This window comes from Solea solea, chromosome 4 (genome assembly GCF_958295425.1).
Source record: "Solea solea chromosome 4, fSolSol10.1, whole genome shotgun sequence".
NCBI classification, from domain to species: domain Eukaryota; kingdom Metazoa; phylum Chordata; class Actinopteri; order Pleuronectiformes; family Soleidae; genus Solea; species Solea solea.
Genome location: NC_081137.1, coordinates 14,102,464 through 14,129,428, shown reverse-complemented (window position 1 = coordinate 14,129,428; position 26,965 = coordinate 14,102,464). Strand labels below are relative to the sequence as shown.

Below are 26,965 nucleotides of genomic sequence, written 5' to 3'. Positions count from 1 at the left end.
GGCAGCGCTGTGCGTGCACAAGATGTTATGCTGTATTTTAATTGTATGATTCAATAAATTTGGTGTTAACTAAAACAACACGAGTTGCTTGATTTCTGTTGCCCATACAGTTGAGTATAACTTGAATTTTTTTGTTCAACTTTTTGTTTACACAGTATGTTAAAGTCCTCTTTCTGTCTTTGCTTTACCTAATCAAAAAGGAACTCTCTTTCTTCTCTTTATATTCTCTTTTTTTTATCCTTTGGGAAATAACAAGGGTTTATTTTTGGTATCTTGGGAGTGAGACCCAGATAATCCTGCAGAGCAAGGAGGGATTACTAAACAGGCCTACTGGGCCCAAGCAGAGGGGCCCAAGGGCTCGGGGGCCCTGATGCCTAAACCTCTGTGCTGATATCTTTGCTACTATGTAATTCATGCAATAATTTAATGGGGCCCTGAAGCAAATAACACTGGTTATGTTCTGTGATATATCTTAATAGGGCCTCTCAAACCATGGGTTATGTTGTTAACCCTGATATCTGAAGGGGGCTCCTCAACCAAATAACATTGGTTATTATATGAAGTCTTTATAGGGCCCCTTAGTCTATGTTATTCACCTCTGATGTCTTGACGGGGGCCCTCAGTGAACTAAAAAAGGTTAAGTTATACGACATGTCTAATAAGACCCCTCAGTTATGTTATTATTATCATTATTATTAGGTGTATTATTATGACAACCAAAATATTTTTCACTGAATATATTTTTTTCTTTTGTGCAACATTCATACCATTGTTGATTTGTGTGCGTAATTATTAAGTAACTTGTTTAGGGAAAGATTTTATCATTTTTTTTATTGCTGGTATTATCAAATTGTATGATCAATACTATACAAATGACATGTATAGAATGATGTCCTTTGTTTGACTATAGATATTGACAGCAAAATATGAAGCTGGAGATGATGGAAAGTCAACTGAAATATTACACAATCACACTGATACATGTTGACTGAAGAGGTCAAACTATGGTGCATTTGAGGTTTAACAATTCGTTCCAGTGTTTGAATTCATCAGTGTCGGGCCTCGAGGCAAATTTACCCAGCTTTTATTTTGAAGGAGGAACCCCTAACCGGAAATGATATACTTTATTTCCTGTCCTACGTGCTACTAGACTGACCCATGCTGTCAGGTAGATAGCAGTTTCAAATTGTATTCTTTCGCCGAAACTGTTATATATTGTACTTTTTTTAAGACAACAGGATGCAGATATGTAATGTGTGCAGCGAACAGTCACCAAAATACAGATGTCCAGTCTGCAAAATAAGATAGTAAGTAACTTTGGCTTTCTGTCTGCATGCTAACTAGCTAATAGCTAGCTTCTGAATAGTTGTGTTTGGTGTTATATGCTGCTTGGTAAAAACGATGACCACACGTGCACAAAATATGTTCATAGTAACTGGGGAAGGAAGTCTGTTCGATGTTAATATAAAAACTATAATTGAGCCGCTCGTATACGAGTACTAAACAGTGCACTAACGTACGTGTGGTAAATAGAGCGCCTTATCTTACGACACGAAGCCAAACGTAAAGCTCGAATCTAATTTTAGGATGAAAATGATGGTATTTGTGAACAATGCTTAATGTCTTAAAACTCCCACGGTTCCACGTTTAAACATTATTTTGGACGCCATCACATGTGACGGCAGCTCAGACGGGTCAAAACAATCAACGTGATATTTTTCTGTTGGGTTTATTGGAGGTTGCTGAATGGGTGCATTACCGCCATCTTCAGGACTGGAGTGTCGATGTAGAGACAGAAAATTGTTGATAACACTCATTACATTCTTATAACTAAACCAGTAAACCTTAATTGAAACACTTGTGATGAGCTTTAATACTAGCTCTTTCTTCATTTTACTTATTTAGAAAGTAAATAAAGTGTAAATACATATTTCTGACTAGAGTGAGTGTTATTTTGAGTCAGTATGATATATGTCATGACTTTGGGGGAAATTAATCTAGATGTTTGTTTTTTTCTTTTGCAGTTGTTCCCTTGGTTGTTACAAGCGACATAAAGGTAATTTAGCTTGAGCTCAGTCTATTATTGATATTTTAAATTGTGGACAAACTCCAAGCAGGAAGTAGTTCACACTATATTTCTTCTCTCCGTAGCAGACACATGCCTGCCTGTTGTACAGATGACATCAGCTCTTCCTGAAGCGAGGGGCACTTTGAACACTGGTAGGACCGTTATTCTCGCCATACCAGTGATTCTGTTTGTACATCCCAGTAGCAGCCAGCAAAAAGCATTATGTATTAAATTGATTGCCGTTGTGTGAGTAACAAGGACAAAACCAGAATTGCTGTTTCTGTTTTTGCAGAGCCTTGGAGCGTTGACGATATTCTGCAAGAGGACATCATTGACAAAGTGCCTCTGCAAAGGCTCCAGCAATTAGGTAACATTACTTGTTGTTACTCTAAAAGTGATAGTTCAGGAAGTGTGGTTGTAAGTGGTACTTTAACGTTGTCAAAAGCACCGGCTGCACCATGAATCAACTTGAGACACTAATGTTCACTCTCTTTGAAAACATGGTTGCCAATGTGGACACAAGGAAGAATCTACACCTGCCAAAGTGTTAGATTTTTCAAGAATTGTTGCTGCTTTATCTCGGAGCAGACAGCCTCATCCAACAGGAAACTAAAGTTTGCAAAGCGCTCACTCTTCCACCCCAAAACTCCATATGGAAAATCTGCATTTTAGCTCCCAGAGAAATGGGAGCTGCTGGTCTACTGCTGCCATATTTGTTAAGTTTGTGTCACTGAAGTAAATGTGAATGAACAATTCCAATCTCCAAAGTCTCAAAATAACAAACTTCAACTTCTGATAGAGGCAGCAGTGGATCGACAATAATCATGCCATGATGGCAGACTTATTATATGGACTTACAAACAACAGAAACTTTAGTATCCAGTCAGAAAAGGCAGTCTAGCTTGACAACATAATCGGTGTATCTTCAGATATCAGCTTAAGCAAGTGTAGATTTTATTAGGTGCACTTTTTGTTAAGTCGTTAAAATCAGTTATTCCTTGTGTCCCAGCTGGCAGACATATTGTCAATGACAGCAAGCATGCCTGTTGGTTAGATTTGAAGGGGGTATCTGATTATGTGCAAGTATCTCATACAGCCTCACCTCAAAAACCATTCCTCCAGCTAATGCCGTTAACCGCATAAATTAAATGTCAGATGTTATTATTAATAATTAATTGTTTTTCTTCCACAGGTCAGTCAAAGGAGCTGAGAGATCTCCTTTGTAACCCCCATCTGAGAGAGTTATTGCGTTCTGTTGACAGAGCAGACGGCAAAGATGACGCAATAAAGACTGCGATGCAGGAGCCTCTATTTGTTGAGTTTGCGGATCGGTGTTTGAAAATTGCAGAAAATGAACCTCGGTCATTAATGTCCGATGACGAGGATCTCTAATGTTAAGATTTTCAGATACTTTTTGAGAACTATTTTTGCAGCAGGCAATGTTTTTTTCTCTTTATACAAAATGTCTATAGAACAAGCCACACTGTCATGTAAGAGTATGGCTGCTGGAATTTCTGTTGTGTCCTATTATGTTGCAATATGTACAGTGTATAACTTTTAAATAAATGTTCAACCAAAATGGAATTGATTACAAAATTAACACCTAAATGTTTTACAGTGAAATGTACAGTCTGGGTAGTAAGGTCAATTTGTGCATTACATATTTTATAACACGGATATTTATTTCAGCATCACAGACATTTAAATAGAACAACATTCAAGTCTTGTACATGGATCCCTTGGTACCTCTGACAAACACACATAACAAACTGACAAATGTACACAAATGTATGTGAATTGACAGAATAAACATTAGTGTCAAGGAACATGCATCATGTTTAGTTAATTTTTTGAAGCATAAAGAAATTAAGTTAAAACTTGATATAATTAGTTTAAGTGTTCTCTCTCAGAAAACAATAGTGTTCAAAGACAAGTGACTTATAATACATTACTGGCTTTGAGATGCAGCTGAAAAAATGATTAAAAAAAAAGTTTGGTCAAAGATTTGGCTGATGTGCATATTATAGATACCCTTTATAAAACAAACCAATATGAAAACACCTGTTATGTGTTTTGCTTGTTGGTGATTTATTTTTGGACCTTCTGTTGTGGTGTGAGAGCAGAGGTGTGCTTTTAATGTGCAATATGTGCTTTTACATGTGCAATACTTGCATAGTTACCATTATTTCCCAACAACCACTGTCAAAATAAATGCTGGATCTTATAACAGCTGCAATCATTCATTCAACTGAGTCACCACTGTTTATACACCCAAAAAGTAAGTCTATGAAATTCCCTTTTCATTTAAATAATCAGCTTTAAATAAACGTGTATACTCACTGTACATTTATAAAGAAAAGAAGGCACTTGTCAAAAACCCAGTACTTTGACCAACAGATGTTAAACAGCAGTGGTTCTAAAAGTGGGGTCCACAAAATTATTAACAATACATAAACAGAAACATGCCTTATTGAGCAGGACGACAGGTGAGGAAATATTCTGGCTAGTGGATGCTTTTATGACGGAAGCAAAGCTGAAAAAATGTGTGGCTGTTTGTACATATGGTGCAGATATGTGCGTAGATCAAGTCTCAACCTGATGATAACTGCTATTCACTGTGCAAAGGTGCTTGCATCCAAAATACTTTTTAAATACAGCTGTGAGTGCAGGTCATTTTGTGGAGTCAAGGAAACTGCAATTATGCTATTAAATTGGCATGAAGATGTACGCTGGATATAATGCACTGCTGTATCAGTCTAAAGTGCAGCAGGTTTTGGAAGTACACAGAGAGAAAAACACCCAACATCACATAATATTTGTGGTATCTAGGAGTACAACTGAAAGTAATATATGCTTGCATATGTATGTATATGCTTGATTATGATTATGATTATGAGAGGGGGACACTGGAAAATGTTCTTCCTGGCCCCAATAGGTTTAACTTCTAGAGAGACAATGATGAGACAAAACACTGCTGGCATCATCATAATCAAAAGTCATATCCTTTTCAATGATTTGATATGTGGAACACATTCTCAAAATGTAGCAGAAGAGCAGCACAGAAAATCCCTGTTACCTTAAAGGTCCAGTGTGATGGTGAAACTGGTGCGACTGCAGATTCTAACAAACGAAAGTCTCCTCTGCTCAGCCCTCCCTTTGTTTGTTTACTTACAGTAAACTTCCACTCCAACCACTAAATGCACGCTCTGGCTGGTCCATTTGGCAAAACATGGTAGCACAAAATGGCGTCCTCTGTAAAGCCAGACCCTTGCCTAAGTACATTTACTTAATCTTAGGCTATAAAAACAAACTTTTTTTATGATTAATACATTTCTGCCAATCACCCCCCCCCCCCCCGTAGGTGTTACACATAGGACCTTTAAAGCCACGGCACATTTTATGAATGTAGCACACTGCGATATCTTATGATATCTGGACCTACTGTCAGTTTAAAAATATTTTGTCTGTGGAGGTATTGCAGTCTTGTATAATACTAAGATCTTTGGCAGCATTTAAAAAATACTCTTCTTAATTGAGAGCAAATTGGCAGCATAAACTGCTGGGTTTGGTCCCATTGTGTGCGGTCACCTTTTCCTGGATCCATGAAATCAGTCTTTAGTGTTCACTCTGTTTTCTCGAGCAGGATCTCATTGAACCCCGTCACATCAGTCTTCAGCTCTGGTTTCCTGTCGGCATAGAGAAGTGGAGATCGCCGAAAGTGCAGTTTTACAGATCCCTGTGTAGAAAGTTGACATTAAAAGTTAAAAGGAATAGTCACAGAAATATATTAAATGACAAAACTTTACTGAAAATGTTCACAGAACTTGGGTGGATGTCCTCTCACCTTGGGCTGAGCCCTTATGGAGGCGATGCCCTGCGTGTACTGGTTGGTCTCTGCCTTGTACTCTCCTCTCCTTGCAGGCAGGTTGAGTGAGGCCATCAGTGACATCATCTTCTGGAAGCCTGTTGCTGTCAGAGACACTGTGATGGATGGAGCTGATGCCAGAGCCAGGCCCATGGGCCACCCTCGCACCGTGACAGGCTCCTGGATGGTGGAGAGCTGCACTGAGCCCACTTCACTGATAGCAGGGTTTAATGCCAACACCTCCTCTTCTGCAAAGTCCTCGGCATCATCAAGTTCTGCCTCAGCCAAGGACTTTAACAGATCCTGCCGCAAGAACCAAACAGCATTTACTTATTATTTACACAAAGGCAAGAAAAACTGACAAGTATGATTTTATACTGGATGTTCTCTCAAAATCTCACCCTCCACCGCCTCCAGGTGTTCTGGATGACTGTAGCTGCTCTGTGCCATCTGTGGACCTGCTTCCTGACCAGCCAGGACCGCACCACTGCAAGCAGTACAACACATGTTAACATCTAACAGCCATTCATTCATTCTGCAGGTTTAAACTGTGCATAATTGTTGCACTGTCAGTACAAATATTATAATATTATTAATATTAATATACAAATAAACAACTGTCATCAGATATTCTTGCTTCTAAAAGGAAAAGCAGTGTCGGCCTGTTAGCGGTATGTAGTGTGTAGTGATGTAGCCAGGTGGTTCCAGTCAGCCTGTCACTTTGCCAATGTGTTAAAGAGTTTACCTGCTTGGATCAGAGTAGCAGAATTCCAACGAGCGTGGCGTATGCGCCGCTGGTACCGCAGCCAACAGCACTGAATGGTGAAGGCGCACTGAGATAAGATCTTCTTACGCTGATCCTCCAGCAAATCTAGCTGTGAAACAGAGGCCAGGCGGGTCAGTGCTCCCAAAAAACAACCAGACATTTAAAACAACCATGTTTTGGATGTATTTTCCTATACATTTGAGTAAAAATGCCAGTGAACATGAACCACTGACCATTGACTGAGTGAGAAAGACTTTAGTTTTTCCACAGTGCACCCACAAACTGCGTTTTTTGCGATCAACGCAGTGTGAGGGCAACACCACCTCCAGCAATTGCTCCACCTGCTGCTGATGAATGTCACTGCTGTCGGCCTCTAAATCTGAGACGGGGCAGAAAACACATATTAGGTGCAGTGAAGCATAACAGATGTACTTCACAGATGGCTGAGCAACACTCACACACACACACACCAGAGATTTAGTTTCCGACATAGGATTAATTCAACAGTGTGTTTTTTCAGCAAAGGTAGAAAAGTTTGGTGGATAAAGAACATTAAGAAATCATCAGAACATTAACAGCAGAGCTTCAACAGGTGTTAATGTTTTAATACTAACTAAAATAAAAGTCTACGTGAAAACAGAAAGATGTGAATAAATATCTGAAAGCATTCCGATTTTGTGAGCAGGTTCCATATCATTGGCACAAAAAGCAACAGAATTGTGAGATATGAATTTAAGTAAATAGCAAGGAAGATAAAGCATTTCACAGCAAGCAATAGGAGACCTCATCATTCACAGGCGCATGCATTTACCTTCAAGGTTCATAAGGAGTTGCAAATTGTGTTAGAAAGATCCCATTTTTATAGACACAACTTAAAGGTCCCAGGGAAAGTAGACTATGTACTAAGACCACTAGTGAAGGAAAAGGAGAATAAACCAGCAGACCTAAAGAGAGGGCATACAATCAATCTTTGTCCACAGTCCGCATTCCAAAATGAGCCATTCAAGGACACAGCAGCAAACTGTACATACCGGAAAAATGACTCTGTGACTTGAGCCTTGAATGTTTTGCGATCAGTCTGTAACGCTGGATAAAGCTTCTGAAAGGAATTCTGCACAACAGAGAGGACAAGTCAACAAAATATCCAAGAGTCCACTGTTTTTATCTAGTGGATTTCTGTCCAAGACTTCTTCTAGGTAGCTTATTCCTCGCTTCGGATAAAAGAGTCTGGTAAATGCTTAAAAGTTAAAGTTAAGAGTTAATGAGTCGCAGAGCACAAATTGAACAAAGGAAAAATGTCTGACCTGATTGGAAAGCCAGCAGCACTGATGTGAATGGTCTCTACGATCCCACAGGCCTCCAGCTGCATGATGACCTGACAACATGACAGGGAACATCCATGAAAATCAACCTCTCTTTTGTATAGAAAGATATAGAAAAGCACTGCCTCCCACTGGTGGCATCGCAACACTGTTGAAAAACAGCTCTTGAGTTCAGGAGCATCTACCTCCTCCTTTTTGAAGGTCAGCGGTTTGCAGTCTGGGTTTGGCTTGATGCAGCGGGTGTAATGAGGAGTTGTGGTGTGGAGGATCTTCATCAGGCTCTCCAGAGAATTCTACAATTAGACATTTACATTATCAGCATGTTGACCATGTTAATATGGCCATAATTATAAAGACTTCAGCCATATCTTACCTTGAACTTGGAGACCACAGTGACTTTACTCAACCCTTTGCTAGTCACATTGTCAGTTTCTTTCTCACTGAATATTTGGTGAAGCAGAGAGTTTTCAGACTTCTCAAGGAGGCTGATGAGCTCTGGTGGCACCGGGTCCTTAAACACAAAATCCAAATGAGAGGAAGGATCGGTGGGTGGGGTTCACCCTTAACAAACGCAGTTTTAAAGCTTTTCTCACCTTGTTTTTCTCCACCATGCCCTCTATGTGGTAGTCGACTTTGCCAGCATAATGGGCCACAGTGAAGTGGGGCACCGTGCTGAACTTGTCCCAGCTGATGTTGATGTTCTCACGGAGCTCTTTCTCTAAACGAGCCCTGAACGTGTTGGCGTCTGACGCTCGATTAAGGCGACTCGCCTACAGACAAAGTACAGTATGTAAAACACTGCTCAACAACACCCATTCACTGTAGATACATGTTGTGCATTTAAACAATGGTACACGTTAACCAGGAAAATAACTACAATCTCTTCAGCATGTAAAAACAAAGTCGGTTTTCCCTTTACAGAAATTATGAATGGCTTCAATGTGCGAATATAAATCCATACTATATACAATTTTTTACAACAGGTTATGTCTAATAATTGTATCTAAAGATATAGATACATAAATAACTAGAAATGACAATAGTACCTCATTCAGAAGAGAGAACACACTGACTGGACTCCCCTCTATAAGATCCAAGCAGCTCTGGTTGTCTTGGTATTTGACGAAGGACCACTGCAGTCCTTCTGACACGTATTCCTCCTGGGAGAACAATAGAGAAGTCAGTTTTTCACTTTACAGAATAAGATGCGGCATGTTTTTGTCTTCAATAATACTTCAAACAAAAAAGAGGATGATTGTCTGAGGGCTGTACTACAGAGCAACTTCAACAAACCAAGGATAAGCTTTATTTTATCTAGTTTGATTTAACCTAACATCATTCAGGATAACCAGAACACGAAGCCCATTTACAACCATTTCATTCAGCAACAGTTCATTAATGTAGAAGAGTTGAACAATGAAGTAGGAAACTTATATAAGAAGAAAGGTTAGAGGTTCAGCATCAGTTACCGTGGTAATTTTAACTGAAAAGTAATTGCAAAGTCAATATTTAAATGATTTTGCAAAAAATTAAATGAAACACACTAAAACTCCACACATTTGCTGAATGTGTGCAGCAGAAGCACTCCTCGTTGCAGCAGGGAGCAGGATTTAGTGTCACATGACTACCAGTGGACCTGCGTGATCACATGATCTCTCACTAGCATCCTCCCTGTCCCACAGGTTACCAACATTTTTGAACTTGTTTTATGAGTTGCTCTTCTTTGTTTGCTGTACAATTTACCTCACGGAAGAGCATCTGAATGTTTACCTAGAGTTCAATGTTTCTACACTGTAGCTCATTTATAAGCCTCAATTGTTTTTACTTGAATGCTAAAGTTTTAAGAAAATAAGTAGTTTTCCTGAAACATTGATCTATAATATTCTATAAGCAGCAATTAATGACTTCAACTTATGGTTCTACCAGGGTATGTGATCGGAGTGGAGCTGAGGAATTTTGACAGCAGTGCATAGAAAATTACACAAATAAAAACATATTAATTAATAATTAGTCACCTTATCTCTCACTCCATCATAATCTAATTTCACTATACTAGTGTGTGAGGTATATGTGAGGAAGAGGAGGAAAATGAGAGAGCAAATTATCTTATTGGGAATAAATAAGCCTCCTGTGAAAAGTCAATAGATGACTTTGCTCGGCCTATTTACACCACTGCATTTTAACGTTGGTGAACCACTGACTTCAACAATTAAAATAGAATTTTTGAAGCATATCGACGAATTATCGTTATCGTTGTACAGGCTTCAGATTACCATCAGATGCATGGAAACAGAAAACTGGCAGACACTCCCACTACCTGCTGAGCTCTGAGATAATGGGCCACAAAGTGCTGCTGCAGTTTCTCATTGGCGTAGTTGATGCACAGCTGCTCCAGATTATTAATGTGGAAACACTCAAACCCGTACACATCGAGGACTCCTGGAATTTACAGAGAGAAGAGGATAGTGTGAGCAGATAAAAACAAACTGGACATTTCTTTTTTGTGTGTCGTTAACAATAACAGTGTTTACCTATGAAGTTGCACCATGTGGATTTGTCCGCACATATACTGTTGTTGATGAATGTAACCAGCCATTCAAATAATCTGTTGCAGAAAAAAAAGGTGACACATTTAATCCTATAATAATAATAATACGTGACTATCATTCATCCGGCATCTTCCTCACTATTTACTGTAAACAAAAAGGCATGATGATGGTTGAATTGCGCTCCTGCAGGATCAGACATTACCACATGACATTAAAGTGTGACAAATGGTGGCGTAATCTGGTGATCACGTCCTCATTCTTACTGGGCGTAGATGACCTTGGCCAAGCAGTCTCTCCTCATCCCACACTCGGCCTGAGAACATGGCTTGAGAACACTCTGCTTCCCCGCCTGCAGCGTCCTCACCCTGAAACACTGCTGAAGCTCCTCAGCTGGGACACACAGCAGCTCAGCAGCTCTCTGCAAGAAGACTGAACAAAGGGATGAGAGGAAGGACTTTGAGTACAAAACCAAGATATCTGTCTAGGATATGTCAGGGAGAAAAGTGAAATCATGGGGTTTTTACTTATCAATCAGAGGCATGACACAAAAGTACAAACTTTCAGAATAAATCCCTGTAAAAAAATCTAAACGTTTTTGTTTATTTATTAATTCTGTCTCTAATGCAAGAAACACTTTTTCCATCAAACTGCTGAGCGACTGATAAGTAGAACTTTTGTAGTGTGTCACGTAGCACACCATGGGAAATAATTATTTTGGGCCATAATAATGAATCATAGTACCAGCATCTTGTAAGAAGTACTGGTATGCAGATTAAAGTGCGGATACTCAAAATAGTAAAATTATACCGGACAGTACTGGCCAACTTCAAGCTCCATAAGAGCCAATTGAACATCTTACACAAAATCATATCCAATACCTTTAGACTGTTCTTCTACGTCACATGGTTGCGATTCATTCGTTGGAGGGGAGAAATACACATTTCCCAGCTGCAGAAGTCCTGCTAAAATCTGTAAACCATTACAACAAAGGTTTCATCCCCAACTTGCAGAGAAATCATGTTAATCAACAACACTGAAAAACAAGGATCAACGACTTACCCTGAATATTTGTCTCTGCCTTTCTTCATTAATGCCCAGATGATCCAGTGCCTCCACAGTGTCAAGAAAACAGTCCTCTATAAAACATTTAATGAACAGTCACTTGTAAAAAAAAAAACCAAAAAAAAAACCACACATTTTTAATGTGCAAATCCAAATAAAAATCAAACACCAACCCTCAATTGTTTTTTCAGCCTTTGGCAGCCACACAAAATGTTGGCCAAGTGGCATCTTCCACTCCTTTCTCTGCTCGTCTGTGGCCCCTTTCATCATCTGGAAAAGAATACATTCACCATTTACACACACACATCTGTGCTATTGCATTGATATCAAAACTAAAATATTGTATATTAGCATACAGGATGTCTGTTAAATCACCTGATAAAAGACGTGGAAGTTCCTCTCATTGGTCGGTTGGTCGGCGACCCTGGTCTTCTCCAGCAGGTATGTTTGCACTGATGCCCCCACTAACAGCTGAGACCTTCAAAAAAACAAAAACATGTTCAATCGATTAAATAAATTCTCCAGCAGATAACTTTGAGCAAGTGAGTTGATGCCATGTGGCAGATGACAGAGGAAGCAGAGCAGTTACCTGTCTAGCTGGAGCTGGATGTACTTTCCAAAGCGGCTGCTGTTGTTGTTCCGTAGTGTGCAGGCATTGCCTAATAAAGGGTACATTGTGGTTGATGATGACCGCCAGCTGTCGTAATTTTCACATCAACAACACAACAGTGATCTGCGATCTTACCGAAAGCTTCCATGATGGGGTTTGAGTCCAGCACCCTCCTCTCTATCTTCTCCACCGTGTCCTGACTCTTCACCACTGAGGACGACGCGGCCACAGTGGCATAGTATTTCATCAGGCATCGAGATGTCCATGTCTGTGAAGACACAAGCCTTTAAAGTTTGACCCGACTTTAAAATGTTCTCGGGCTTACAAGTACTCAAATCTATGGAAGCCGAGAGTGGCCATGGTTGCTACTATATTTTTTCAGTCCGTTATCTCACATGAATTCGTTATCGTGGGATAACGGTCCATTTTCTTGTGATAATGAGATAAATGAATGCCTTATTTCGGGATAACAAGGCTCTTTTTCTGGTGATAACAAGATAACTGTGGATAGATTGAATAGTGTCTGGTTCATAATTACACTCAAACACTGCCACTTGTCAGGGACTGGGAGGAATCTTGAATGGTGTGCAGGCAAAAAGTACACATGTGTAGGCTTGTGCAGGTAGACCAAACAACCTGTAAACATGCCTGAATGTATAATCATTGTGGTTGGGTGGTTTCGGTAACAGGGAAGGACGTCCAGTGTTTTCATGCTACTATCCACTACTAATAACTGCACCATTCTCTGTGTGCAAAACATCCATGACACAGGAGACAGGGCGCAAAGATTCATCTCCCATCATGTGGATTGACCATACTCATATTTCATAATAAAACTCGTGTGACATCGTTGTGGCCGTGTGTGGCAGCAACTGGTGCAGGAGAGTGGCACCGTGGCAGTGAGACAACAGACCAATATCTCCACAGCAGCTGACTGAGCATCATGCGCCTCATAAGGGGAGACAATTTGGCTGAGACCTCATTTATGATTTTTTTTGGATCACAGAACTATATCGTAATGCAGTTAACATTATCTGTTCCTTGTCGTAGTAATTACACACCATCTGTCATCCAGTGAAGTCAGTCTAGCTCTGGGATCTGCAACCTTCAGTATTAAAAGAGCTTATGTTGATGTGTTGGTTTACCTTTCCAGCACCGCTCTCACCACTGACCACCAAGGACTGGTTCACTGGCTGCAGCTGACCCTGTACATTCCTGTAGGCCTCTTCTGCCACAATGAAGATGTGTGGTTTGAACTCCTGTTGACAAGAAAATTATTCATTACTTCTTGAGATGCTGTTCATACAGTATAACATATCTAAAAACAGTAGAGAAAAACACATGCGATTACAGTGATTGTGTAAATACCTGGGGCTGAGGAGCACAGTGGTACTGCTTCATCACATCCAGAGAGTAAAGATGTGGGATTGGCTGGAAAGGGTTTAGAGCCACCAAGGTGCAGCCAGCATGTGTGTAAAACACCTTCACTCTGTACCTGGCCTGTAGGCATTTCAGCACTAACAGGAAAAACATTACATATCATTAAATATTAATATACAAGGTCCCCAGCACTAGCACAGCACACGATGCCAGTACCTCATATAACTACACTTTGAAAAATCTGAAATATCACTATAAAGAACTTAAAGGGCTCTAAAAGAGACTTGCTTGCTAGTTACCTGTTGTAGGGGTCACAGGGTTGACTTTGGTGAGGTCGTCATAGGTGTGGAGTTCATCTTCATCAGTGAGGAAAGCCCGAATTTCTCCCTCCAGTGAATCATTCAGGGATTGATGCGGGGAACAGTCTTTATTGACAGACCCTGTAGCCTATGTGTATAAGGGCAGATGTGAGGCAAACAAACACAATGTCAAGATGCATAAAACGAAACAAAAGCTAAGAGAAGTTGTTATTGCGTGTAATAAACCTTGTACTTGTGATTACTGCAAATACATGAAACATGAATGTCTCTTTCCAGAGAGACATCAGATGTTCAGACATCTGATGTCTTCATAACATGAATTATGTATCTGCCAGCAAAACATAAAGATATATTCCTTGATTCTGACTCTCAGCAGTACAGTACACAAAAATCTTAAAATGCCAATCTCTGAATTAGCACCGCATGTATGATCATAAAATCTAAATGAAAATATTTTAAACAATATGATAAATATTGTAGTGGTGCGCACTCTTGCAGACATGGCAAACTAGTGCCTTTCTGCATGGAGTTTGCATGTTTACCCCGTGTGTTCTCCAGTTTCCCCCCAAAGTCCAAAAACATGCAGATTTGGGGATTAGGTAAATTGGACACTCTAAATTGACTGTAGCTGTGAGTGTGAATGGTTGTTTGTCTCTATTTGTGGTCCTGTGACAGAACAGCAATCTGTCCAGGGTGTATTCCGCCTATCGCCCTATGTCAGCTGAGATTGGCACTGCACCCCCTTGTGACCCTCCTGTGGAGGATAAAGTGGTAGACAATGGATGGATGGATGATCAATATTTAGTGGGAATGACCATTGTTGCAGCTCAAATGATATTTCATAGAAAATTTAAATGATTATGTTTTGTTTTTCAATTAAATGTTTCCTCCTTTCAGGAGTTCAGTTGCTGGGTTGATAATTGTCTGCAGCATTGCAGTACTTTTTTTAGAATGTTGTTTGTCACACAATTTAAATTCATCAAATGATTGCACTCTCATTTTGAATAATGCACTTAGAAATGCCCTACTGCATCCATTAAATCAGCCATCCTTCTGTGTTTCCGACAATACTTTATATCGATACAACAAAATGCAATGTCCAGACTGATTGTTTACTGATCAGTGTCACAGACAGACAAATCCAGATCTACTTCTAACCTGTCAGAATCACGTGGTCTGGACCTGCAGCCTTGCTTGAGGACAGTCAACAGTCTGACGTAGTTTATATGTGAGTGGACAGGTTTAATCCAATAGCACCTGGCCTACATCCCATCATTCAGCCTATTTTAAACAGGCAATGGCATTAATTTAATTTAATTTAATTTAATTTCTAACTGTATACAGGTAATATCCAGAATGTAGAAAATACTATAACATACAAATAAGACTAAAAAGTGTAATGTTATAGCAGAAGAGATATGATTCATTACGTGTTTCAAATACAAATATTGATAGCAGGTTTGTGTAGCGTAAACTGTTAGTGACTGTTTTCCTTTGCAATGATTAACTGGCAACAACAAGCAATAAAGGGTATTATCTACAAGATATCAAGAGCCACTTGACGACATTACACGTTACAGCAGCGCTGAAATACATTGAAATTACAATCATGTCGGTAAAAGTGGACCACAACAACCTGACAGCCGTCTTTCGTCACGTTTGACGTAATTTACTCTCATTGTAGGGACTACTTTGTCTTATAAGACATTTACAGTGTTTCAATAACGAAACAACTAAATAAGAACCGACTGTGCATATAAAGACATTGCATAGATGCTACAGGTAAAGTTTAACCTGTCATTAACTGTTAAACTTTCAAACCAAATAAGAAAACATTTGAATACCGCTGAGCACGCGGGTCCTAACTTACCGAACCACCACGTCCATTTCTGTATCCTGCTCCAATTTTACGTCGATCCTCCGCCGAATTCATTGATCTTATCCTTTACCCTCGTGTTGGTCTCGGTTTGTCTTAAAACTACGCCAGAATTTGCGTGTTAACCGTGTCAAAGTAATGAATTGTGGTTATTCTAGTTTGTGGTCCTCAGTCCCAACATTTTTCCACTAATGTCAGAAATTCCTCAAGGACAAAAACTTCCCAACCGCTGCCTCTGCCTCCCTCCAGGCTGACTGAGTGACTGAGCCTCCTTTACTTCCCGCCCTCCTCCCTCCTCTTGCTGTTCCATGGGTCAGCTGTCTACCAGTACAGTGTGTATAACTATTACCTCCTGCCTATTATTCGTGTAACATTTTTATATTCTTTGTTATTATTAAATGTCCCTCTTTATTTTCGTTGAAATTACTTAGCTTGTATACATTTTAACTTGTTTTGCTTATTTTTGTATTAAAAAGGTGTATTAGTTATACACCTCGCAAGGCATCTACATTCATTAACTTGAGCCGGTTAATGTGGCGTACTGGCGTTTGTACTAGTCAGTGCAACATTTTCCCCCCATTCTCGTTAGGACAAGTTGCCTGAAATCCGAGCTGCCCTGAATGCGTCTTAGGACTGAATACGGAAGTGGTTAAAGGCGCTCTCGCGTAAACTCAGTAAATACTGTGCTTACTGTAAAACAGGTGTTTTATAAAACAGCATTTTCCTCTCCAACGCGTCAAAAACCCTGGTAAGTATATGGTTGTTAGACGTTGCACTGTATATTGTAAAATGTAGTTGACTTTACTCTCTTTATACCTCTAATGTTACTACTGTATGTTTAACGTGGATGCTGTAATTGTGCTTCTAAGCACAATAACTGAACTTTATTGTCCACAGGCCATGACTCAGAGGGACCTGAAGGAAGCGTTTGTCAGTAATCTCAATGGGACCAGTCTACAGGAGGTTGTACTGGGTACATCTCTCTCACCAGTCTGCCTTCTCAACAGAGGTCTGATGTTGATCCTCATCCATCAGGTCAAAGGGACTCTTCCACTGCCTCTTCCACAGATTTCTCACCTGCTCCTAGACTTTTCTGTGCTTATTCTCCCCCTCGTCGTGTCCTGCACCGTCCTGAGTGACGTTCTTCACCACGTCATAGTGATCTTGATCTTTGTCTCAGCTTGTGTGTTTTGCTACATCCGCCCTTCTACACAGCACCCAAAGACCAGTGTCAGCACCTTTCTTCAGAATCATGTTCAGTTCAACCAGGTTCCCTTTGTGACTGCCTTCAGAGTGTTTATAAATGTGAAAACAGCCATCAGCATTCTTGCTGTAGACTTCAGTGCCTTCCCAAGGCGATATGCTAAAACAGAAACCTATGGGACAGGGGTTATGGACTTTGGCGTTGGAGCTTATGTCTTTGCAAATGGCCTTGTGTGTCCAGAAGCTCGGAGAAAGAACATCTCTGGATCAAAGATGAATCATATCACGAAGCAGCTTGTGTCCGTCTGGCCCCTGGTTGTTCTTGGTCTGGGAAGGCTGGCCAGTGTCAAAATGACACATTACCACGAGCATGTGACAGAATATGGTGTCCACTGGAATTTCTTCTTCACACTTGCTGTTGTTAGAGTTGTGGCTTCCATGCTTTTGGCCGTTTTACCAGTCAGTCAGGCGTGGGTCCTTTCCCTTGTGCTTAGTGGGCTTTATCAGTGCACTCTGGAGACAACAGGGCTAAAGGCGTTCATTATGCACAACAACAACAGAGATAAGGACTTTCTGCATGCTAACAAGGAGGGCATATTCTCTACAGTGGGCTATGTTGCCATCTACATGGCAGGTGTTCAAGTTGGACTTTATGTGATGCAGCTGAGATCCCACATTAAAGAGTGGCTTAAAGCAATTTTAAGTCTCCTATTTGTTAGTTTTGTGCTGTATGCTGCTTTGTACATGTGTCAGACACTGGTGGTGCCAGTGTCTCGCAGATTAGCTAATTTACCATTCTGTCTCTGGAGTGTTGCACAGTCTTTGTTTTTCCTTTCCTGCCTTGGTTTAGTTGATATGGTTTTACTGTTCTCCAAAACAATATCAGGTTGTCATTTTGTGACCTCATCGTGGAGCTTGCATAAAAAACACCCAAACTCTGACGGAAAGACTGTCGTCATCGAAAGATTCTGTTTGGTTCAAGCTGTTGCCAGGAATCAGCTGTTATTTTTCCTGCTTGCAAATGTCATGACAGGACTGACCAACTCAGTCGTGGACACGCTTCATTGTAGCAGTTCATTTTCAGTTTGTGTTTTGTTAATTTACATGTTCACTAATTGCTCTGTAACATATGTTTTACACCTATATGGGATTACAGTGAAATTCTGGTGACTTTAAAACATACTTTACACAGTATGACATGCACTGATAAATTAATTTGAAACTTGCTGACGACTTTGGTTATGCTGTCTTAAATAAGATTTGTAAAACTTGATTGTTCATTTGTATGCAACAAAGGATTGTGATATATAATGCTGAAGACAATATGTAGTGATTCACAAAGTGAAAGCTATGACCTATAATACTGCAGACGGACTGTGTGAGGTTTAATTCTGTGTTTTGTTTTTTTCTAAAACATCACCAAAAGCCATGAGATGAAAAATGTCTGTTCTTCTTATTAACACAGTCTGTAGACATAATAAAACATATTTTTTAACTATGGAGTCAACAGCAGATTGGATCAGTGATGTTAAAATACTGCCATCTTCTGGATCTAGAAAACTCATACACTACCTAGGTGACATCAGATAGTTTTAAGCTCTCACATTGACATTTAAACATTTTCTCATAGTTTTATTTCGGGATATTAAAGTGAACAAAAAACTTCATTCTATGCTGGGTCAGCTATGATGCGGTGGTTGCTTTCAGGTTGAAAACTGAATTTAAATTGTGTCACAGCATTCTTAAGTTTATGCATATGATTATTTGTGTCAACAAATACATTGATAACACACAGAGCCCCATGAGTGAGGAATAATAGGATTAAATTTGGCATTGTGCCATGTGCAATAGCTTTTTTAAATAAGTTATGCGATGTTTTAGACAGGTAGAGGTGATTGTAGTGTTTTTAAAGCATATACGTTTTATTCCATTTAGATTTTTTTACAAGAGGTTCATGTCTTGAACAGAACACTATAATGAATGTGTCTTATTGTAATTGCAATGTCTCTTTTAGTCCAAGTTTCCCATCAGGGACAGTAAAACGACTGAATGAAATGAACATTTAATAACAGACCTTGAAATCACTGTGTTAAGTTTCAAGACATTTTAAATTTGTATAGAACATAAATCGACTAATTCTCAATTAACATTTTCTAAACTTCAAAATATAGCACAATACGCCCTCTGGTGGTCATATGCATTATAACGTCACTTACTACGTCGCAGGTCATAGGTCAAATTAGTCATGAAGATTCCGCCACCGTAGCAGCTTCACTCACTGTCGCACTTGTTTATTTTTAAGGGGAACTTTCAGAGGCTGGTGAGTAGTAGCACAACACTTCCAGTCAGGTGCCTGTACATACTGTGAATGTGACGGCTCACGCTTCGCATTTTTATCGTCAGTGTGAAGAAGCTGGCGACAGTCACTGAAGTGGCCAGTCACATACTTTAACTTTATATTAGCTGCATTCAAGCTTGCTAACGTTAGCTCCGTACGATAGATGAGCTAACTAGTAGGTAAGCTAAGTTTGCTGGTGTCGACACCGCGTATAAGAAACATGTTACTGCAGCGTGTTCATAATATAATTGTAATATATCCGGGTGCTATAAACTTCACGGTATAATAACGAATAAGTATTTTAAAAACACGGTGCGTGAAATACAGTTTCCTCAAGTTGTAAAACCACACTGCTACATTCAATTAGCTTGCAGGCTAACTTCAGCTGGCTAGCTGCTGGTTGCTGTTTTTTCTACCAAACAAACTGACAATAGTGTAATTAAATGCATTTTTGATTAAAATGGTGTGTGTGACATTCAAACAGGTATATACAGCGTACGGAAATAACCTTACACCTCTTCACCCACAGGAGCGTCCATTTCCCACATTGTTAAGCTAACTTAGCTGATTAAATCTGGGTCAAAGCAAAGTCTTGACGAACTGTAGCAGTTCTAGTTGCATTAAACTCTGCATTAGACTCTGTCAACTTTGACAATTGGCTGACGTGTTGTCACTTGATTGTGTGCCAGGCGGTAGAGAAGACAAGCATTACGATGACGAGGTGATGTTGGCTGTCGAAGCTAACCCTGCAATGACCTGCTGCCGATTAGCATTAGCTTGTTATAGCCCGTGCAATCTTTAGATGTGTTCAGCCGGTGTCTGTCTGTGTGTCACGTGCAGAAGCGACACTGGAATCAGCCATGGCGCGTCTGGTAGCAGTTTGCAGGGAAGGAGAAGAAGAGTACCCCTTCCTCTCCAGACAGATCCCCCTGTATATCGACGATACTCTGACGGTAAGCAGCTTTCTCTTTATCGTGACCATAAGAAGAATCACTAAAATTACAAACATAACCATTACTTTGTTTGATTCAAGTGTATCCCTATCATTTACATCATGTTTGATATGCAGAATGAAATGGAGTAGTTGTTTTAAGTCCCTGTTTATTTGAAGGACAGAAAAATAGATAATGAAAGCTTAAGTTATATATAAGAAAACAAATCTAACATAAGATTATCTGTAAGAAGCATAGGTGTAACACTGATGATTGCAAAGAGAACCTTGTATCTTCCATATTATGACGTAACGTAAGTCATATGCCCTAGTGAAACATTACAAAGAGTAATCTGTCACTAATGTTACATTTTCAAAATACTAACTGACCTGCCTGCCACTAAGGCTGTTGACAGATATGAACTCTGGTTATAAAGTCCCTCACTAAAAACTTAACTGACTAAATATAATTTGAACCCACTTGTGTCAATTGTTTTTTTTTTTTAACAATTTTCAATAGTCTCAAGGAGTTTTTACCACTGGGTGTATTGCACACACCCAGCAGTATATCTGTGACAGCACATGTTTTGTTTTATTGTTACAGTGGATGAATTAAGATGCATCATGACTCTTGACTTTGATTATTTTTCATGTAATACTTACTTTTAGTAATCTAAGGACCCACAATTGTGTCAAAAACATTGATGTAAATTAACTACTGTGTTCTATCTTATGTTGCCAGATGGTGATGGAATTTTCTGATAATATCATGAATGTTGACAGCCATGATATCAACCCTTCACAATGGAAACAATTTTCAGAGGTGAGGTGTTTTTAACTTTATTCAACATAGGGCCTACAAAAATGTATGGAAGCACTGAGACCGTGTGGATGCATGTGTGTATATCCTCACAGGTTCTGTTCAGACCTGATATTAGCATCCGTCGTCAGAGGTTTGATCTCAAGTGAACAGTATTAAGCAAGATTGTACACACTTTCAAATTTATCTTGGGTGTGTCCTCTGTTACTGGTCACATTTTCACACTTGATGTTTATACACAAGTTACCTCTGTTTTTATTTTTTTATTTAAGTCACAGTCACACAGAAATCCAACTATGGGGTCCAAAAGTCTGAGACAATGTTTTTGTGACAATTTTAGTACATAGTTTGTCTTCATCTAGTGGTTGGCACTCTTTCCTTTGCAGCAAGAGGACGCGGATTTGTGGCCCGGTCGGAAAAAGGGCCTTTCTTCATGGAGTTTGCATGTTCTCCCTGTGTGTGTGTGGGTTTTCTCTTGCTTCTCTGGTTTCCTTCCACAGTCCAAAGACATGCAGATTTGTGGACTAGGCAAATTGGACACTGTAAATTGACTGTAGGTGTGAGTGTGAGAGTTGATGGCTGCCCCCGCGATCCTCATTTGGAGGATAAAGCAGTAGCAGAAGAGTGAACATGAGTGAGTTTGTCTTCATGTGACTTGTCAGTATCTGAGGACATTCTGTATTTATGTTTCCTCGACTTTTAGTATCACTCCAAGTTGAAGCAACAGGACCTGAATATTGCCCTGATGGTGACAACTAAAGAGGTTTACAGTGCATTATCTCAGCTGGTGCCATGCGTGGGCTGCAGGCGAAGTGTGGAGCGCCTCTTCTCACATTTGGTGGAATCAGGGAGCCCGGCTTTGGAGCCTCTCACGGTGAAACCCACGGGTCTGCTGTCTTTCACCAAGTCCTGTTTAGCAGATGTAAAAAAGCTTTACACCCTCTTCTACGTACATGGGTAAGATGTAGAGACATTTGTTTTATATTTTCTCTGCAAAATGTTTGAAACTGCTGCAAAACAAACCAGCCAAAACTAAACTTTTAACTTAATATGAAAACAAACAACAAATGCTCTGTGGTTTTACTGAATTAATAGATAATGTTAATGCATTTCTAAGGTAAAACACTGCTGTCCTTTAAAGTATGCTTCAGATGTGGTGTGTTAAGTCCTTTTATTAAATGAATATGGCAATGGGGTGTATAAATACATAGCCATTGAACTATGTATATATTGAATTATGTAATTTGCAAGTATTTGTTGTTTTTATTTTTACAGGTCAAGGTTGAATGACATGATTGATGCTATTCCAAAAAGTAAAAAGAACAAGAGGTGCCAGTTACACTCCTTAGACACACACAAACCTAAACCTTTGGGGTAAGTCATTTTGATTTTCCCTCTATTTTCTGCATCAAACAGATGTCAGATCATATAGTAAGATGTGCTCCTATAAAGTGATTGAGAAATGATTGCACCGTATGGTCTTAAGACATTGCTATAACAACAAATTTAATGGTGACCTACGAGCAGCAATTGATGTAATTGATTTTAAGACTGCACATTGAAACATAGACTGAAATTCATCATATAAACTAAAGAGTAATGTCTGTGTTTATACCGCTTTGTTTCCAATGCAGGTTAAAGCAATGGAGTTTATTGTAAGCTTTTTGATTTCATTGCTATATGTTTGCTTACAGGGGAAGCTGGATGGATGTATGGGAGCTTATGTCTCAGGAGTGCAGGGATGAGGTGGTCCTCATTGATAATGCCTGCCTCCTGGAGACACTGGAGACATACTTGTGTAAACACAGGTAAAGTGTGACTGTTGTAGCCTGTGTTTTCAGTTGGGAGTTCAAAAAGACCTGGATCATTTGTCATGATTTAACTGTGTCGTTTTTGCAGGTTTTGCACTGACTGTAAGAATAAAGTGCTGCGGGCATACAACATCCTGGTGGGGGAGCTGGACTCCAGTAATGAGAAGGGCTACTGTGCCGCCTTGTATGAGGGACTGTGCTGCTGCCCCCACGAGCACCACATCCATGTGTGCTGTGAAACAGACTTCATCGCTCACCTGCTCGGCCGGGCAGAGCCTGAGTTTGCAGGGGGTTATGAGTAAGTAAAGCTTTGTACAGGGCATGTTCAGGCTTCAGACAAATTAGACTTTATATCAAATCAGATCTTTTCAGGCAAACTTTCTGCATTGTAAATTGCAAGTGATCTAATCAGTCTTATATGTCTAGACATAACCAACCTATCTACATATGTTACATTGGTAAGGATGTAGGTGTAGCCATGTTTGTGGCAAGGCCCGAAGACATGGACGCTGTGTAGTGCAACTCCTTTGTCACACAAGAAAAAGTCACTCACTAGGTTTACATGCACAGTAGGGCTGTGTGCAATTAATCAAACTTGTGTTTCAGTTACAATCATGGCCCAAATTATTAGAAACAAAACAATTATTACAAAATGGGGAGGAATTTTAGAATGCACCAATACCAGTACCTCATCACTGTTAATATATTCTCTTTGAGACTGGTGAAGTGTGCATGGATTTTGGCCCCCCTCTGTGTCCTTTATGGCCTCTGACTTAGAAATATCCTAGATCTGCTTCTGGAGATTTAGGAGACTAATATATCTTGCAATGTTCTATGCTGTGGTCACAGCCAGTTTCACTGAGCCACAAGGGGTGCAGCACTGGTATTGACATTGTCGAGACTCTCAAAACTTCTCTACATAAACGCTTGATTTGCAAAATAAACTACTTATTCTGGCAGTCTGAACAAAGCTGCAGTGACAATGGTCGCCAATCACATTCGCCTAGGAGTGAAGGGAGAGACCGTTCTTGTATTTATATGGCCAGTTGATTATTGTATTTTCTTAAAGACGCAGAGAGAGACATGCCAAAACCATTGACGTTGCACAGGAGGAGGTTCTGACTTGTCTGGGTATTCACCTCTATGAGCGGCTGCACAGGGTCTGGCAGAAACTACGAGCAGAGGAGCAGACTTGGCAGTTATTGTTCCATTTGGGAATTGATACACTACGCAAAGGTTTTGAGGTAAGCTTTGAACAAGTGTGTATATGTTATAATTTATTTATTTATTTATTTATTTATTTATCAGTTAGCGCATTATGGCTGTGTAATACTATATTATGTCTGTTATCATGGCCATAGATGGCGGTGGAGAAGATGCAGGGATTCAGTCGGCTAGAGCAATTTGTTGAGGAGCTGTCTGAAGAGGAGAGGGCCAAAGAGCTGAAGCAGGAGAAAAAGAGGCAAAAGCGGAAAAACCGACGCAAGAACAAGTGTGGGTTTGACATAAGTGAACAGGAGGCAGAGGACAAAGACACAATTCTGGATGAGGTAACCATCTACTAACAGTCAGGGACATAAATCATCACACGCACACAGAGGACTTTGTTCCCCTGCTTCAGTCTTACACATGTAATGTGCCACAGGGTTCGTTGGAGTTTGTGGAGGGCAGTTGCAAAGTCTGTGGTAGCCATGATGAAGAGGAGGAGGAGGAGGCCAGCTGTGAGGAGGGTGTTGCCTCCAAAGGACTCAATTCCTGTACCTGCCCAAACGACACCAAACAAGGTGAAGATGCACATAAGAGACATTAACATCCAGACGACTATTATAAGGATGAATAATGTCTGTGAATATAAAATGTGCTTTTGCCCGTTTCTTCAGAGTTGTCCACCCACAGCAATGGCAGTGACTGTGGCTACTCCTCAAGCGTAGAAGGCAGTGAGATAGGATCACGAGAAGGTTCTGACGTAGCCTGCTCTGAAGGGATCTGCAACCATGATGAAGCAGGTCAGGCTTGAGCTGCCCTGAGATACTTATGACCGCCTTCTGAAAACCATTACAGGCAGCTAGTGTGGTGTCGTTCTCATAGTATGTTTTTGTTTACCTTCTGAAGGCGACGACTCAAGTGTTCATCACTGTGCTGAAGACAAGGAAGAGGATGGAATAGACAGTTGTGTGGACTGCTGGAAGCACTCTGAGGAAAACTCTCAAAGCAAGAGTAAAAAAAAAAAAAGGAAGGGCAAGGGCTTATGCAATGACCAGGTGAGTGAACAAGCTTGAGAATTTCACCTGTTGTATACAGAATATACCAAGGTGTTTACCAAGTGTGTGCATTCCTACAGGGACACAAATGTGGTGAAGGCTGCATGTCAGCTGGAAATACAACAGGCCACAGTCCATCATCATCATCATCATCGCACACTTGCCGAACCAAAGAAATCGTTTCCTCTTTATGTGGCAATACATTTTCCAGCATCGCACAACGTTTACCGTGGACAGTACATCATAAGAACCTTCACGCTAGTCATCCAGAGGCAAACAAGAGTCTTGTGGAACTTCTGGTTAGTAAGAAATATAATTTAAAGCTGCATTATAAAAAAAATTTGAGTTTCATCTGCAGGTTGTTAAAATGATTAACATTTTGGGATTTCGCACTTATGTCTTGAGCTCTTATCAGTTAAACATAAAAGTACATACTTTTCTAAAACAGCTAATTTGTGTTTTGTTTTTATTTTCTGACTCTTTTACACTCTTGTATTTTTAGGTTTCTTGCAGCTTAGACAGTTGTTACAAAAGTAGCAATCGTTTCACCAAAGGGACCTGTATGCAGATTAGTCATAGTCGAACTATCATTATTCATTAGTGTGTCTGCTCTCCTGGGATGCTTCAGATTTAGTTATGAGGAGGTGAAGAGATGATGTTCTCTATCTGACATCACTTGATTTCCTTGTGCTTAAAGGTTATGGAATTATTGAGCAATGGCACCAAATAAGTTCTGCCTACTGTACTATCAATAGAAATAGACAGTTTGTCACGGTGTACAACCTGCTCTATGATTGACTTATTTAACCTTGTGTGCTGCTGTGTTTTTTTTTTTTTTTTTATCCAGGATGATTCAGAGGTGAGCTCTGATGAAGACAACTGTCTGACACAGGACGAAATCCAGGCATTTCTACAAAGAAACCAGTCCTTCTACAACAACCGCCACCAGTACCGACAGCTACTGAAAGAAAAGTTCACCAACTATTGCCGCTCCACTGAGCAGAGTAAGCCAGTGTGTGGAAAGTGGTTTGCCACCACCAGTGTCAACTAACAGCACTAACGACTCCCTACCCTGGAAGAAACACTCATGACCACTGCTGCAACGTGTTTAGAAAAGACAAACTTCTGACTTTATATTTGGTGTCTTGTTCACTCATCTCCTTGAAAGTAATTGTCAGTTTCTATTGGTCTCTTTCTCTCTCTCTCTCTCTTTTGCACTTATACACAAACACACTTTTTCTTTTCTTTTTTTTTTTTACATTGTCTGCCACTTTCTCATCACTGTAATGTAATTGTTCTCTTTGACCAAGCCTAGCTGTTTTTCTGTCAGTCTCCTGTAGGGATGTTGGGCAAGAGCACTGTGGAATCTGTAATCATGCTTTACAAGCTGTGACTTTAGGGATCCATTTTAGGAGTCTTATGATTTCTTTTGTTTTCTTTTTGGTGTCTTTCATTTGTCTTTGGTGACACTTGACTATAGAAGTAAGGTTGTACCATTTAATGTGTACAGAAATTCTAATTAAGATTTTACAGAGAATAAACATCCATTTGTAATATGAATTTGGGTGTGATAAGAGCGCAATGTGCAAAATTTACTAAATAAAGAATATTTATTAGTATGCAATATACATTTGTTCTTTTTATTTTTTACTTGACTAATTTGTGACAGTTTATATTTGTATCCTATATTGTTTGACTCCTGACTTTAAAATGTGTTATTAACTGTAAGTCTAAGTAGGGATTTAGATTAAATACAGTATAAGATAGATATTCAGGTTCCTGG

General features: G+C 39.8%; 4 protein-coding genes across 4 annotated transcripts; 3 read left to right on the top strand and 1 right to left on the bottom strand.

The window, feature by feature from the left end:
- Positions 1 to 1,117: 1,117 nt before the first annotated feature.
- znhit3 (zinc finger, HIT-type containing 3) lies at positions 1,118 to 3,652 on the top strand. The gene is made up of 5 exons (XM_058626994.1): positions 1,118 to 1,307; positions 2,025 to 2,056; positions 2,152 to 2,220; positions 2,361 to 2,435; positions 3,261 to 3,652. The coding sequence occupies exons 1-5, from the start codon at positions 1,240 to 1,242 to the stop codon at positions 3,458 to 3,460; spliced, it is 444 nt and encodes a 147-aa protein (XP_058482977.1). The 5' UTR covers positions 1,118 to 1,239; the 3' UTR covers positions 3,461 to 3,652.
- A 77-nt stretch (positions 3,653 to 3,729) lies between these two features.
- Positions 3,730 to 15,952, bottom strand: LOC131458163 (unconventional myosin-XIX). Its single transcript, XM_058626991.1, has 24 exons — positions 15,813 to 15,952; positions 13,922 to 14,069; positions 13,611 to 13,759; positions 13,388 to 13,501; positions 12,378 to 12,510; positions 12,222 to 12,291; positions 12,008 to 12,110; positions 11,806 to 11,902; positions 11,630 to 11,706; positions 11,449 to 11,539; positions 10,834 to 10,999; positions 10,553 to 10,626; positions 10,339 to 10,460; positions 9,068 to 9,181; positions 8,615 to 8,791; positions 8,395 to 8,532; positions 8,207 to 8,314; positions 8,004 to 8,074; positions 7,731 to 7,810; positions 6,933 to 7,078; positions 6,679 to 6,808; positions 6,335 to 6,420; positions 5,913 to 6,236; positions 3,730 to 5,804 (listed from the first exon to the last, which is right to left on the bottom strand). The coding sequence occupies exons 1-24, from the start codon at positions 15,873 to 15,875 to the stop codon at positions 5,691 to 5,693; spliced, it is 2,895 nt and encodes a 964-aa protein (XP_058482974.1). The 5' UTR covers positions 15,876 to 15,952; the 3' UTR covers positions 3,730 to 5,690.
- Positions 15,953 to 16,023: 71 nt separating this feature from the next.
- Positions 16,024 to 18,247, top strand: pigw (phosphatidylinositol glycan anchor biosynthesis, class W). The gene is made up of 3 exons (XM_058626993.1): positions 16,024 to 16,150; positions 16,408 to 16,566; positions 16,716 to 18,247. The coding sequence occupies exon 3, from the start codon at positions 16,719 to 16,721 to the stop codon at positions 18,189 to 18,191; it is 1,473 nt and encodes a 490-aa protein (XP_058482976.1). The 5' UTR covers positions 16,024 to 16,150; positions 16,408 to 16,566; positions 16,716 to 16,718; the 3' UTR covers positions 18,192 to 18,247.
- Positions 18,248 to 19,229: 982 nt separating this feature from the next.
- ggnbp2 (gametogenetin binding protein 2) lies at positions 19,230 to 26,810 on the top strand. Its single transcript, XM_058626992.1, has 14 exons — positions 19,230 to 19,341; positions 20,200 to 20,312; positions 21,033 to 21,113; positions 21,814 to 22,067; positions 22,386 to 22,484; positions 22,805 to 22,918; positions 23,010 to 23,219; positions 23,991 to 24,165; positions 24,283 to 24,471; positions 24,567 to 24,705; positions 24,802 to 24,927; positions 25,034 to 25,182; positions 25,263 to 25,481; positions 26,030 to 26,810. Exons 2-14 carry the CDS (start codon positions 20,220 to 20,222, stop codon positions 26,231 to 26,233), a joined length of 2,052 nt encoding a protein of 683 aa, XP_058482975.1. The 5' UTR covers positions 19,230 to 19,341; positions 20,200 to 20,219; the 3' UTR covers positions 26,234 to 26,810.
- Positions 26,811 to 26,965: the final 155 nt, after the last annotated feature.